The sequence below is a fragment of the Phragmites australis genome, chromosome 15, assembly GCF_958298935.1.
Source record: "Phragmites australis chromosome 15, lpPhrAust1.1, whole genome shotgun sequence".
Classification (NCBI taxonomy): Eukaryota; Viridiplantae; Streptophyta; class Magnoliopsida; order Poales; family Poaceae; genus Phragmites; species Phragmites australis.
The window spans coordinates 24681282-24697105 of NC_084935.1; the positions used below are offsets into that span (position 1 = coordinate 24681282).

Here is a 15824-nt window from a genome sequence, read left to right on the forward strand (position 1 = left end):
TGAATTAAATAGCGCGTGTGTGGTTTGAGACTTCGAGTCCATACCTGCATTCTCATCCTTGAGGCTGAATGAAAAGCGTTGAGCTTTGAGGAAAAGAATTCACATAAATTTGGTAAGAATCAGTTCATTTCTTGCAATATAATGGTAAATTCCCACCTTCCACTAGCCTTGGCTTAGATAGTGAGTGAATGTAGTTGCACCTATGCTCATTAAGGATTAAACTCTATGTTTGTTTTTTATGTGTCTCACAAAAATAGATTTTTTTTAATAGTAGATGATGTATCCGTCGACTATGAGACACTTATAATGACTTCGTTAATTTTCAAGTTTCGCATCTCTAATCTTCGGTAGATATTGAATTAATGCATTTATATATATATATATATATATAGTAGTGTGAATATAGACGTACGTTTACAAGTTGTACTGATGTAGAAAAATTCTAGCGTTTACCGGAAATTAAACTAGTGTGTTCCTCCTTCCTCTCGAAAGCGGATATCCCATAATACGCCAAACCTTTGCATTTACGTAAAGCTTTGAGACCCCATCGAGGAGGCTCACTGACCTAATGTCCCCACCCCACCAGCGCCGTGCTCCCCGTGCAGCGTTCACCCGTTCACTTCGCCGCTAGATCGAACCTGTTTAACTTGGCCTCGTTCTCCTCCTCCTCCTCCTCTCTCTCTCTGTCCAGCCAGCCGCGCACGTGGCCGAACCAACCAACCCCCCAGACCCGAACCCTAACCCTACCTCCCTCTCGCTCCCCGTCGCGGGGCTTCTGGAGGCGGCGGATGGGCCCCTGCACCGCCGGCGACGCCTCCGCATCGGCGGCGTCTTCCTCGTCGGGCCTCTCCACCTCCGCTCCTGCCGCCGCCGACGCGGGCGCCACCCACTACCTCGCCAAGCGTGTGCTCCGGGGCAGCGCCGTGCTCCACGTCGCCGAGGGATACTTCCGCTCGCCCGACTCCGCGGACGTCGTCCTCAGCAAGGTTGCTTCGCTTTGCTCCCCCCTCCTCTTCACACGCTTGCCGAATAGTGTAGAGGCGGAGGTCGAGGGGAGGAGCCGGGCGTTAACAAGGCGATGCGTCGACATTGTTTTAGCGAAAGGGTAGGGGTGGAAGATGTTGTTTGGGGTGGTAGCTTGTTGTCGCTATATAGCGACTAGTAGCCCAATAGTTGCGTCCATACTTTTATTAGTGCATATGGAGGATGAACCTTTAAGTATTATCTGAACGGAGATGTATCTAAGGAAGAATTAGAATCATGTATCCTCTATATTATGACAGCAACATATCCATCTATGGTTGCAACTTACAAGGCTGCAGGACTAGTTGTATATAATGCTGTCCTTGGTTCTTGTTTTTTGTTTTCCCTAAATGGGGTTACTGCTGCAGGAAACTTCACTAGAGTTGGTTGCAGTTGGTGATGATGGTGTTTTATTGTCAATCTGCGAACAAGACATGTTTGGGATTATAAAAGATATTGGTGTATTGCAATGGCACTATAGACACTTCGGTGTGATTCCAGAGGTTCTGTTCTCTCATACTGAACCATAATGTTTGGCAATGTTTTCTTGTATACATCCCTGTCTTTAATTGTCTTATGGAGTGAGTGATAATTAATTGTTGCGATTTTCAGATAGAACGCAAAGATCTTCTGGTTGTGCTTTCAGATTCTGGAAAGCTTTCCATTCTTTACTTTTGTTCTGAGATGCATAGGTTAGTGCTGTTCTCTTCTATATTTATGGCCTTCTCTTCTGTTCGTTTAGATTCGAGCTATTAAATGTTTCTCTTATGGGGATGCTTAATTGACAGCTTGTTATTATGCACCTAACAGTAAGTCGCAAAACACTATCTTGTACTATGCTTGTCTAATGATTACATGCAAAAGCATCCAAGAGGCACTAGTGAAAATTGAATAGTTTATGGAGTTTCAATTTGGAACAAGAACTAGCAAAACACTTTCAGCATCCCGAACCAGAAGTTAAAAATTCAAATTGCAGCCAGACCAGAACTTCAGAAAGTAAAGCACACTTAACGCCCTCAACAATAAAACAGTTTTCTAACCCCCTCCCCCTCAAACACACACAAACACACATATGCGGTTTGGATGTGTATTTTTTGTACTCCGACGCTTGGAAGAGTTGTTGCCACATGCCCTCTTAGCTTTTAGTTGTTAGCTCACCTAAATTTGCGGTGTAGCCCCTCTCTCCCATTCCCTTCTCTCTCACCTCCCCATTTCTTGCCGCAGCACCCGGGATCTGTGACCTGTCTGCCTAGCTCTCTAAGGTGCTAATGGCCAAGCACAACACTGCTGACAGGGTCCAATTGAGACAGTAGTCTGCGTACACTAGCAGATCTAGACTAGGGAAACTTTTAAAAAACGAAGAGGCCAGGTTAGACTTTAGAACACATTGATCCAGCCCCAGGCATGGCATATTTCCGGCCCCACCCTTGTTCACAGAGGAAGCAAAGAGAATTGTTTGGTGAAGACAAAGGGAGTGAGTTGGCCTGCAACTGTATCTTCATCTGATCACAAAGTCCACTTCAGCGTTGAGCCCAGCAGCTCCCACAAAGTTCCAAGAAATCGAATAACATCACCCTCTGACATGTAGAAACCACCTCTTAAACAGCTTTGGAGGGTTAAGTAATCTGGTACTGTAAGTTTAGGGAGTTCAGGAACCGATTTTGTATTCAGAATTTTTTACTTAATTCCTAAATTATTAAATTATAACCAGTACTGGAGTTGAAGTGAATTGCTTAACTCGAAAATATTGAATACCTTGGATTGTGGACCCACTTTTAGATATTTTATTGCGGTTTCGTTCATACCACTATTGGTCGCCAGCACGAGAACTAGGGCCAAGATAATAACATCATGCTATTAGGAAATATGCAGACAAAATAAGGAAAAATGACGGTTGTCTCTAAACAAGGTTTACTGTCAGTTTCATAATTCATAGAATTATGCTTTGTGCAGGTTCTTAATTAAACCTGATGAGGGTTTTAGTTAACTTTTATTTGATATGCGATTCATTCTTCACTCCTAATCCCTTTTTTATATTGAAGTATTGATAGATATTAATTTACTGTAGGCTCTTTGCAATTGCCAATATTGAGTTATCCAAACCAGGAAACCTGAAGCATCAGCTGGGAAGAATTTTAGCTATAGATCGAGAGTGAGTGCAAGTTCTTCCACTGAGGCTTTTGTTTACACTAACTTGTTCTGTTGCGATTAAATCTTGTGCTATCGGTCTGTGACATATTTGAATTATAGTTTCACTTGCATTTGTGTTATACATTTACCTGATGATCAGCATTTTTTACATTTTACCCTGTTCTAATCAAAAGTTGCATGTAGATTTTTAAGCCACTCTTTCCAGTGTGAGCACACGCATTGTTTTCGCAGCCTTCCCTTTGCTAAGTGGGAGTATTCTGTACTTTTGCCCCTTTGCTTAGTGGGAGTATTCCAGGTTCATGTCTTATGGTTGTCTGTTGGTGCTTGTTGTGGGTATGAATAAATTGTTGTCTCTATTTCAGTGCTCTTGCATGCAACAGGCTGCTTATCAGTTTATGTCAGTGTCTTACATTAGGTTCCTGTCAAATTTTATCCAAGTTTGAACCGCACAAAATGGTGTATGAATGTGATTTGATGCTTTACGTGGTTTGGGTTCTAATGATCATGACTATCTACTATTTTTTAATTACAAGATTTTCATTATCCTGGAGGCTTTTACTGCAAATATAATGCTTTAATATAATTTTGTTTTATTACCTCTTGACGCATGGTAACCTATTGACCACCTAAAGTTAAGGGACTCCTGTAATGAAGTTTCTTGACCTTATTTGTGTCTTATCCTGTCAGATCTAATTTTGTTGCTGTCAGTGCGTATGAGGATAAGTTTGCTCTTATACATGTTTCGGAGTGTCAGAGTCCCCATGGTACTGGTAGAGGTACCATTTCTGAGAAGGTGAGTCGTTGAATGTTGTTAGTGACTTTCTTGACTCATGTTGCTTATGCTCAGTCTAATATTTACATTATATTATTCCAGATTTTGAAGATCTTCCATGTCATAATTTCAGAAATATTTTTATCCACCAGAAAATGAAGAGGATGCAAGAATCGTAAGTGGTGCATCTAGGACAAGTATACGCGGTACAATATGGACCATGTGCTTCATATCGACATCCCTAGATGAAGAATGTTATCCAGTGCTGGCAATGATAATTCACAGGTTTGTTTCCCTCAAACTCATATGTCAGGTAGTTGATAACTTGAAATCTGAATGTTAGCTAATTTCCATGTATTCTTATAATGTTGTACATAATTCATTCCAGGAAGGGCTCTGATGTGAATGACTTGTCATTATTTGGACGCGACTCCAGCAGCTGTGGTATCGACCACATCTCTAGTTATTCAGAAACTGGACCGTTGGCACTTGACATATCAGAAATTCCTGAAATGTTTGGCTTTGCACTTCTGTTTCGTGTTGGTGATGCTTTACTGTTGGATCTTAGAAACCCAAGGAATGTCTGTTGTATCCGCAGAATCAGTTTGACGACTAGTCTTTTTGGAGAGCCGGTCACTATTGAAGATTCCTGTCCAGGATTAGATGTTAATGACGATGTGGCTGCTTGTGCTTTGCTAGAATTGAGAGATTCTGGTAATAGTATAATGAAGGATGAGGGTTACATGGACATTGATGGTGTTGACAACAGAGGTAATGTAAAATCAAGGATAATTTGCTCATGGAGCTGGGAGCCACCTGACCCTGTCAGGCGAGGATGTGCAAGGCTGCTGTTTTGCTTAGATGACGGAGAATTTCATACTCTCGAATTTACTTTGGATGTTGATGGAGTGAAGTTATACATGTTTGAGTTTATTGATAGGGGTTTTCCTTGCAAACCTCTTTTATGGTTGAAAAATAGAATGATAATAGGATTTGTAGAGATGGGAGATGGAATGATCTTTAAGCTTGGCCATCGTAGATTGTTGCATAAAAGTACAATTCAGAATGTAGCACCAATATTGGATCTGGCAATTGCTGACTACCACGGTGAGAAACAGGATCAGATGTTTGCGTGTTGTGGAATGTGCCCTGAGGGTTCTCTGCGAGTATTACGGAATGGTGTCAATGTGGAGAAACTTCTGAGGACTGATGCTATCTATCAGGGTGTTACTGGTTTGTGGACTTTGAGAATGAAGATAACTGATGTTTACCACTCTTTTCTTGTGTTATCATTTGTTGAAGAAACCAGAATACTGTCAGTAGGACTAAGTTTTAATGACATCAGTGATGCTGTGGGATTCCAGCCTGATGTTTGCACTTTGGCATGTGGTTTGGTGGCTGATGGTTTGCTTGTGCAAATTCACAGTAAAGGTGTAAAGCTCTGTTTGCCTACAGTATATGCTCACCCTGAAGGTGCCCCCTTAACTTCTCCAGTTTGCACTGACTGGTATCCTGATGTCACTATCAGTGTTGGTGCCGTAGGACATAATATTGTTGTTGTTGCTACATCAAATCCTTGTTGCCTCTATATTCTTGGCGTCAGACCATCACCATCTTTTCAGAACGAGTTGTATGAGACACAACATGTTCAATTGAGATATGAAATATCTTGCATATCCATCCCGCAAGAGGACTGGAGACCTGATAATGTAGCTTCCAGTTGTGCTAAAGTTAATGTCCACAGGTTTGCTGTCATTGGAACTCATAAACCTTCTGTGGAAATAATCTCCTTGGAGCCTGGAGAAACATTTAGGCTACTAACTGTCGGGCCTATCTCAGTAAACAATGCGCTTGGTGCTCCTATTAGTGGTTGTATACCCGAAAATGTTAGGTTTGTTGCGGCTGAGAGGTTCTACATTCTTGCAGGCTTGAGAAATGGAATGCTACTCAGGTTTGAGTCAGAAGCAAGCGAGCATTATTTCCCTGGTTCCTTCTATAAGGACTCTTCTACCCTTTCTGTTAATACATTTCTTCAATTGATTTCTGTACGGCGTATTGGAATTACTCCTGTAGTCTTGGTACCAATGCATGATTCAGCTAATGCTGACATCATTGTTCTCAGTGATAGGCCTTGGCTATTACATGCTGCTAGACACAGCCTGGCATATTCATCTATTTCATTTCTGCCTGCTTCTCATGTGACGCCAGTATCATCAGTTGATTGCCCCAATGGTCTGCTGTTTGTTGCTGAGAACTGCTTGCACTTGGTAAGTTACTATGACCGGTAAACCAACAAAAGCAAAATATTTGTGTATCTCTTTTTTCCCCTTTAGGGATTAAAAGGGATTAGATCTTGCATAGAGCACACACCCTGAGTTACTACTGGTAAATCACGGGAGCAGAAATGATCTGGATCAAATCGCATTCTAATAAATATCCTAATAAGTAATTAGAACAGGTGATGTCTATTCTCTATTGCAACTCATGCAATCTGAATTGAAGTATCAGACTAAAAATCTTTGCTGTTGATTGATGTCTTGTGATCTATTGTAATTTTGGTCAAAGGGGCAGAAATCTAAATGGTCCGAAGGCAAAGTAAAGAACAAAAGAGAATATAGTATTCTTATGCTCCTGTTTCTCCTCAGTTTTTTTATTCGACTAGGTAGGCACATTCCGCGCCTAGTTGCCTGAGATATGCCTGATCAGTAAGAATAATGCCTAGTTATTTGCACACATGACACATTGCAAGAACAACTCCAACAGTAGCCTTGTCTGGTTTTGAATATTGGCCAGCCTGTAGTTTTTTCTGGCCTGAGAATACCATTTACAGCATTCAAATTATGCTGCGCTTGGTTGAAGCAGTTGTTGCTTAACTGCCAATAGTTACTTGCCTTCAGTTTCACCCTTTGTTTCAGTGATTCACATCTGTGGAAAAATGTATAAAATGTTTAATTTTATACTGAACTCCACTAGTTACTAGACTTCAGCATCTCCTTTTATTTCTATGATTCACAGGCAGAAAAATCTATGAATTGTCGAATGTTTCAGTTTTTCTTTGATTTTTAACTGTTCTGTATAGCAAAAGACAATACCAAAACAAAATGGAATATGCAGTTAGTCACTACAAATGGTTGCTCAGCCTCCAGGGCAGATGGTTCGCATTTTCTTTGCATCCAGTGTGGCCTTCTCCCCTTTGTCTAAAAATAGAAGAAAATCCAGTGTGCGCTTTGCACCAAATAATAACCCTTGAACTATTGTTCATATTATTCTGCTTTGTCTTATTGATAGTTGGTTCTTGTATGGAGAATGGCAGATAACAGTAAATGAATATTTTATAACCACCTGTATCATCCATGATGGTATAAGCAGAAGCTGATTCGAAACTTTGAAATGAGAAATCTTGGCGAAGATGGGCCTCTTAATTGTCCTAGTCTTGTTGGAACCCGCAAATAGTGACTTTTTTGTTCGACCTTTTTGGGTTATTGTTCTCATGTCCGAAGTAGACTACTTGGGTTCCAGTCCATCAGGTCTGGAATACGGTATATGAGGCTATTACTGGTACCAATGTTCACCTAGACGCTAGACGTAGATAGGTGGTCACCCGTGACTAGCGTCTAGGCTGTCTAGACAACGACTAGATGGTTTAGACGATTTTGTATTGTAGCAGCAAAAATGCAAACAAATCCGGCGGAGGAGCACAGATGGGGAGTAGAGCATTGATCCGGCGGAGGAGGAGCACATATGCGGGGAATAAAGCAAGTACCTGTCCATGGTGGAGGAGCTGGCAAGAAGGGGAGTAGAGCACAGATCCGGCAGACCGCATGCAACGGAGAGGAGTTGCGGAGCGGAGGGGCGACGACACAGGCGCTGGTGTGGGGGGCTGGAATCGGCAGCGTGACAGATGAGAGGAGAGACGAAGACGGCAGATGCCAGATTAGGAATGGTTTAGGTGTTTGTGCGGGGAATAATTTGGTAGGGCCAAAATTTCCTCCCGCACGTGACGAAAAACATTTCCTCCCGTGCGGACCCGCTAGATGCCAAGACACTGCATTGCCAAGACGACAGACTAGTCGCACACGTAGCCACCTAGTCGCATCTGGGAACTGTCTAGCTCCGCCGACTAGGCCGTCTTTGACCAAAGTTGACTGTCTAGACGGTTTAGCCGTCTAGAGTTGCGTCTACCCCCTAAACTGGACACCGAGCCTTCGACTAGCATCTAGTCATTGTCTAGACGCGCTAGGTGACCGTCTACGCGAACATTGACTGGTACAATATCAGATGCATGACTTTGGTTCAGAACTACTATCGGAGATATTGTTTTGGGTGATGTTTCTATTATTTCTTTCTCATTGTGTATGCCTGTAGTGTTCACATGTGTATGTTCGTGTTTGTCCATATGCGAGTGTGCTTATGTGCTGGCATGTGCATTGCATTTTTGTTGGTTCAAATTAATTCCATTTTTTTTGTCAGGTTGAAATGGTTCGTGGGAAAAGATTGAACGCACAAAAGTTTTCAATTGGAGGGACTCCAAGGAAAGTGCTATACCATAGTGAAAGTAGAACACTGTTGGTACTGAGAACTGGGCTAAGTGGTGAATCATGTTCCTCGGATATTGTCCAAGTAGATCCACAAAATGGGGTATTGCTTTCCAGGTTCAAATGTGAACCTGGTGAAACAGCAAAATGCATGCAAATTGCAAAAATAGGAAGTGATCAAGTTTTAATTGTTGGGACTAGTAAATCTGCTGGACGCCCAATGATGCCAAATGGTGAAGCAGAAAGGTTCGCACCTGATCTATTGTTGCTAATAAAACGATTCAGTGCTGTCGGATGTCCATGATCCATTAGCAATATTTCTTATTCAACTTGCAGTGACGTACTTTTTTGTACTTGTCTGGAGTGTAATTATTGGTGATATGTTTTACCCTTCATCTATTTGTTAGAAACTCTTGAATAAAAAAGGTTTGGCATAGTTTTGAAATGGCAAAGTGCACATACATGAAAAATGTTCAGTTTTTTTTTTTTACATTTAGGCTTTATTTCATTGTTCACGAACTTCATACCATTCTACTCATGCATCATTTAGATGTTATGTTTAGCCAGAAACATTTCCTAACATTAGAATAACTTTTCCTCTGGTGTGATCTGCATAATGTTAAGTTCTATATAAAGGTTTCATGAGTTGTTAAGGCTTTAGATTTCTGTAAAGTTTCTGAAACCATAAACCATGTTGGTTTGATATTTCCCGTTCACTGTGCATAGGACTTATGGACAACAAACTTGCATTTTTTTCACTGGAATCTTGTAACAATACCATAAACCATATTTAAACATTGAAATTTTGATCCTGTGTTCTTACAGAATATAAGTCATAATTGGTATAGCTGGGATTAGTTTGTAAATATTAGTCGCTACAGCAGTAGTAAACTATCTTCAGATGTTGATACAGTTCTTGTGCCTCATCAGGTTTCTAGCTTCATCACTATTGAATCTAAGTATGTTTAAATAGCTTCGTGTGATTTGTATTAATTTATTGCTCTCATTGATCATTCGTGATTTTAGTTGGTTGAAGCTAAAATTGTTCTCATTGATCATTTGTGATTTTAGTTATTGAAGCTAAAACTGTGGCCATTGTTTATTGATGTAGCAGTATCAAGGGACGCCTGATTGTTTTAACGTTGGAGGCTGTTGAAAGTCCTCGTGAGAGCAGTTCATATATTCCAACTTCTAGTTTGAATCCCTCTTCACATACTGGCTCTCCATTCCATGAAATTGTTGGATATACGACTGAAGAATTCTCTAGTAACAGCCTGTGCAGTAGTCCTGATGATTTTTTCTGCAATCATATTCATGTTGAACAAATGACAGGACATTTGAGAGCACTAACTCATGCTACATTGAGTGGTGCAGTTCTCGCTGTCAATCCATATCTGGATCGTTATGTGTTGGCAGCTGCTGGTAATACGGTATGATATCTGTGTGCCATTTTAACTCTTATTTTTAAAAAATTGCTTAAAGGGAACTAAACTTTGTTGTCACGGGTTATTTAAAGGGAAATTAATAACACAGCAAAGAAGCAAAATTTGGAATAACATCGCAGAGGAGCTTGACTGCTGATGACATCACGGTCAACATTTATTCTGGAGAATAAGGGTGCTGTGTGTAGAATGATGTCCTCGTCTTCAGCTTGAATCCCTCTTCACTTACTGGCTTTCCATTCCATGAAATTGTTGGATATACAATTGAAGAATTATGTAGAAGAGAAGTGCAGAAGCAGAGGAGCACATGAGTCTTGGAGAAATTTGTGGCTTAGCATCTGGACAGGCAGACTAGTGACAATTGGAGTTGGGGAGGAAAAGATAAGGAGTATTTGTGTCATTTTAAAAACTTCTGAAGGAATATTCCAAAAGAGTGTTATTTTCCCGGATATATTGTGATTGTGATGTCATTTGGCTATCAAGTTCCTTCGTGATGCTATTTCTCAAATTTCATTTCTCTGCGATGTTAATAAACTTATTCTCTCAGGCCTTGTTTAGATGATTACCATTGCTTGTGGTAGCTCTAACTTTTGTCCTTTTTCGTTCTCAATCTTGACAGCTTTGTGTGTTTGGTTTCGCAAATGAAAATCCCCATCGGATGAAAAGGTGTGCTGTTGGTAAAACACGATTTACAATAACTTGTTTGAAGACATTTGCATCACGGATTGCAGTTGGCGATTGTCGTGATGGTGTCCTCTTCTATTCTTATAATGAGGTAATACTTGGTTCTGATTATAATGACACATTTTTATGGTTTTTTTTAATGGAATAATGCTCCTGTTGTTAGCTCTAATCCTGGTTCCTCATTTCTTTTGTTACTATCAGAGTCTTAGGAAGTTGGAACTGATCTATTCTGATCCTGCTCAAAGATTGGTGGGTGACGTTGCTCTTTTAAATTGTGATACCGCTGTGGTATCAGATCGACGTGGGAGCATATCTGTTTTATCTTGTGCAAGATTGGAAGGTAGGCACTTGGTGCAAATGTTGATGCCACCTGTTTCTTTTTACCTGTTCTTTTTTTCAGTTGAGTTTTGAAACTATGTTCTTTAGCTTGTTAGCATTAATGTTCAACTAGCATATATCCCACGTTTTGCTGTGGTTCTTATAATTATTTTACTTCTCTATATTTGTAGACTATTTATACTTTCTAAAATGTGTTATAGAAAGATGCCTCTTAGTGAAAGGATATTCTTTCATGAAAACATGCATACAGTGTTGCAAACCTCCACTATTTTACAAATGACTCTTAGTATTTAAGATCTAAGTGTTAATATTCTAATTGTGTTTGATCCATTAGTTGTAATTTTAGAGGTGAGCGTGATGATGCAGGAGTCAATTTTTAGAGTAATGGAGGATTTCTTCAGTTTGTATGTCCATTTTTCCTTAGGTACACGATGATGTAAATGAGAATCCTAAGTAGTACATAGAAAATTTGTTGATATACATTTGTCCAAGGACAAACTCTGGTAGAAGCTTTAAGAAATTCTGGTAGAGGTAGTTTGTATTTTATGTTCCTCCATCTTGTTTTGTGCGTGCTTCTCATTATATATAGCATACTTCCAATCTGCTGCTTTAAGATCTACTCTTACATTTTTTAACATGTCTTGCAGTTTCAGAAAGTCCACAGAAGAACTTAGCTGTAGATTGTTCATTTTATATGGCTGAAACAACTATGAGTATTCGGAAGGTAAGTATCGTTGTTTTTAGGTCGATTGTCTGAATTTATTGCTTTGACATTCATTATGACTTGCCGTTTCATGCCAGTCCCTTCGAATTATCTCACTGTTGACTTAGTCTATGTTTCATGTTGTAGACATTAATTTTCATTCCTATTTAGAGCTAATGTGACACTTGCTTGTGATTTACTGTAGGCTTCATTTAGGTATCGGCTTCCAATTGATGATGATACTGACCCAGTGTCTGAGTCAGCTTACAACTGTATTGTGGCAAGTACCTTGCTGGGGAGCGTATTCGTTATGATTCCGCTTACAAGGTAGTATATCAAGATTCAAAACGTTCCTGTGCATACCCTAAGTGCTGAAATCCACACTGTTGGTGACCAATTATCTATGCAAACTGCTGTTATCAATCAAGACCAGGCCAATTTGGAGACTTGGTTTTATTTTTTAACTTGGATAATTGTGCCGGACTCACTTACTTTCCTAAGATTTCAGGTCCCCACCTGTGCATTCAATTTTAGCAATGAGTACTTATATTTATATATGGTGCAAAATACCACCTATTATTTAGTAATTTGCTGCCTATACTCTTACAATGTAAAGCAAATCAACACCTGATATATCCAAGGAAGTTGTTCAATTGCAGGAGATGTTAGACGAAGTAGGTGTGAGCAGATATGGGCATTCGTCCATTTTTACAGATGTACCATTTTGTGCTAGTAAATAATTTAGTCGAGAAAACTAGTGATATATTGCGATGAATTTTAAAGTATAGGTGGTAACTCACACTGGATTAAAAGGTACGAATCTCAAGTGCCTAGCATTAGAAGTAGATTTACAAATAGCAATTGCGGCTAACAAAAAAGTACAGGTGTTGAATTGCTAGAATAAATGTAAATGTGGATATCTGCATTATTAAAACAGTATAGTTTATGTCCATGCAATTCCCTTTCTTAATTTATTTTGTTTACAGGAATATTTGATAGTTTCCCCTGAATTTCACTATTTTCTTTAGCACATGATCCTTGAATGTCTATTTACATGAATAAAAAAAATAGAGAACTCATCAAGAAAGAGAACAACCAAAACTTACTGCCAGCAATCGTTGGTAACTTGCTCAATTGCAATCTATGCTCTTAGTTTTTGTAACGCAACATTTGTAAAGGAGCTACACTTGTTTCATCTACAGCTGTAAATGTTATGATATGATTTCTGAAATGCATGAATTGATACTGCAGTGAGGAACATCAACTGTTGCAAGATGTCCAAGAAAGACTCTCAGTACACCCATTGACTGCTCCAGTCTTGGGAAATGATCATGCAGAATTTCGTCAGCGTGGTGTTCCAGTAAGATAATCACTATTACTTTTTGAAATCAACTATACGCAATAAATGTTTATTTTCTGATTTTTTAATAACATGTACTATGGATGTGCAGCCGGGAGTATCTCCCATTCTGGATGGCGATATGCTTGTGCAATTCTTGGAACTCACCGGCAAACAACAGCAAGCAGTACTTACACATTCTTTGCCAGGAAAGGGCCCACGTAGGCCTGCCTCGGTTTTCCAGGTTCTGCGAACATTAGAGCGCGTCCACTATGCACTCAACTGAGGTATTCTGCAATCAACTTGGATGACCTTTATGGTTTGAGATAGTCACAACTGAGGTTTTCTGCAATCCAATTGGTGAACCTTCGCAGTTTGAGATGGCCATTTCCCACCTGTTGGATGCTATAGCCAGTGCCATGATATTGTTGGAATGTGCAAATGATGATGCAACTGGAGCATTATACCGAAATCTCATGACTGTGCCTTGTTTTTAACTAGGAGAGTATCTTGTAGAAGCCTGGCTCGCACCGGATTAGTTGGAAGCCTTGTATATAACATATGTTTGGCGAAAGGACATTGATACAATCCCTGCTTTGATGGACTGTTGTATGGTGCATCCTGAATAAAAATGATATTTTTTTGTTCTGTCCTGAGATAATATATGTAAGCTTCATTTTAGGTCTTTTTCAGGTCAATTGGTCAGTAGTTTGATGAGAAATAAGTAAACCATCAATTGCTTTAGGTGTCACTCGCACTGTCTTTTTACTTGTCTTGGATTGTACATTCCTCTTAAAGTTAAGGATTTGGCACATCCATAGTATTAGATTTGTTGAAGGAACTCATTTTCATTTTATCTTTGAAAAGTTTCATTTCCATTTTCATTTTCTCTGCACTTCATGGTGCCAAAAAACCAAATATCGTTTACTACTGCTATTTTTTCTTTTTCTTTTTTTATCTTTGGCAATAGCACTAGTAATGTAATACAACACCTTTGGTAAAACCCTAAGCTACCAACGGAACACACCAAGCATAGAAGAGGACAGGAGACACTACCAGTAACAATGCTGGTGACCGGGGGGCGAGCAAAGCGCCGCTTCTGGATTGGATGCCTGGTCCCCACCACATACTTGAATTTCTGTCATGAACAAACATTGTGAAACGGTATTTATTAGAGTATCTTTAACAATATAGATAGTTATTATATATAAGAGTTATACAAGTTACTAATAAATAGTACAATAGTCAACTTCTTCAACAACATAATTATAGCACTGTCTATAAATTAATATATGCCCACATGTAAGACTACTGTGGCAACCCGATATTTTCACTACCAAGGTAGAATATCCTTATCTACGGTTATTACTTTGGTAAGTGAAATTTATTGAAGATTGGAACATTATAGTAGTATATCAGAAGCAAATAGTAGATCCGTAGGCGAAAGTCACTAAACACCAGATTTTCCAAACTTTGGAGTTGTCCTTATTTACAACAAAAGCCAAAAGATACAAGTTTCACACCACTTGGGCAGGTAAAAAACCTACCCATCCTACCCCAATCTATTCCTTAGTCTTCGAGCTAGATTTTCTAGGTACTCCTCTTGGTACTAGACATTGCCTTCATGGCTTATGGTCTTCGTCTCATTATATTCTTCATGCCCAACCATCTGATAGGCGGAGTTGAAATCTACATCTTGTTTCTCTGTAACAAGGAGATTACACGTATGAGTATGAAGGAACTCAACAAGAACCATATAACAACCATCAAATAGCATGAACAAGGGGTTTTCTTAGTGTTATCACTTAATTCTCTAGGTTATCCTAGGGATAGCATGATGCATAGTTCAAAATAGCGTGGTTATGAAAACACCAATTTCAATCATGTTTCCAATTTTGGCCCAATGAAATCACATTTAGAACTCTGATAAGAGGTGCATTACTTTTACCACAATAGCAATAAGATTCTACGTCTCACAATTCCGAGTTGTGCTTGACATGATCACAACCAACATGACCTTTCTCCACACTATTGGTTGGTTTCTCCAAGACTAGACTGGCCGAAACCAAGACCATGGTAGATATAGTGACTAAGTCCCTGCTCATCTATAGACATGAGGTGCTTATGTCCTTATCCACTAGCCCGTATAACATATACCATCCAAATCATCTTTTCTACACTACCCATCTAATCAGATCATCTTTTACACGAGATAGGTGTTAGCATCCTATAGGCATGCCAATAGGTGGTGCTTGGCTAAGTCTGAATCATCGAGTCTGTAATTAATGCGCTTGTTATGACACTAGATGTTCAACACAGGGGTTTGTTAACTTAGCCAAGCAAGACATGAGTCCTAGTGAGGCATTCAAGACAAGCACAATAAGCATTGCCTCACTAGTTCTGCTCAAGTTCATGATTTCTTATTCCATACTCATTAATCAGGAGTAACATGGTTCTCTAAAATGGTTTGCTAGAGTATTGTGGATCATACAGGTGATATTCATGTAATAAGTTTAACACATCACTTTTTATTTATTTTATCAACATGAACAAGGGTTGAAACTTGCCTGAAACAGCAAAGCTGTTGGAGTGCTAGAAATTAGATGAATTCTGATACTCCGGGGCTTGTTCAATGCTCGAAAGAATTGAATTAGAAGATTCGATATGAACAACAGCTTATGGCATGAAAACCTTATCCCGAATTCCTGTCGATGACTGATAACATCCCTCCTTGAACTGGCAAGGGCTTCGGGTTATTTTTAGAAACACGAGTTGAAAGAAATTTGAATTAACTGGTTATTAATTAAGTCTGATTTGTTTTCCAAAATAAACATTT

At 39.5% G+C, this 15824-nt stretch overlaps 1 protein-coding gene across 7 annotated transcripts; it reads left to right on the top strand.

The window, feature by feature from the left end:
* Positions 1 to 602: 602 nt before the first annotated feature.
* Positions 603 to 13844, top strand: LOC133893150 (uncharacterized). Of its 7 annotated transcripts, XM_062334116.1 has the most exons (16): positions 604 to 986; positions 1392 to 1526; positions 1636 to 1715; positions 3092 to 3175; positions 3862 to 3967; positions 4080 to 4231; positions 4335 to 6213; positions 8417 to 8727; positions 9593 to 9911; positions 10543 to 10698; positions 10809 to 10947; positions 11594 to 11670; positions 11855 to 11976; positions 12901 to 13009; positions 13101 to 13275; positions 13363 to 13844. In XM_062334116.1, exons 1-15 carry the CDS (start codon positions 789 to 791, stop codon positions 13272 to 13274), a joined length of 4041 nt encoding a protein of 1346 aa, XP_062190100.1. In that variant the 5' UTR covers positions 604 to 788; the 3' UTR covers position 13275; positions 13363 to 13844. The 7 variants fall into 7 exon arrangements, with proteins under 7 accessions (XP_062190105.1, XP_062190100.1, XP_062190099.1 ...); XM_062334115.1 differs by having other exon boundaries at positions 13101 to 13844; XM_062334117.1 differs by having other exon boundaries at positions 605 to 986; positions 9596 to 9911; positions 13101 to 13844.
* Positions 13845 to 15824: the final 1980 nt, after the last annotated feature.

Coding starts and splice junctions, on each gene's coding strand:
- LOC133893150 (XM_062334115.1), top strand. CDS start 789: ATGGGCCCCTGCACCGCCGGCGACGCCTCCGCATCGGCGGCGTCTTCC. Junction 1,527..1,635: donor ACTTCGGTGTGATTCCAGAG/GTTCTGTTCTCT, acceptor TGCGATTTTCAG/ATAGAACGCAAAGATCTTCT. Junction 11,671..11,854: donor CAACTATGAGTATTCGGAAG/GTAAGTATCGTT, acceptor GATTTACTGTAG/GCTTCATTTAGGTATCGGCT.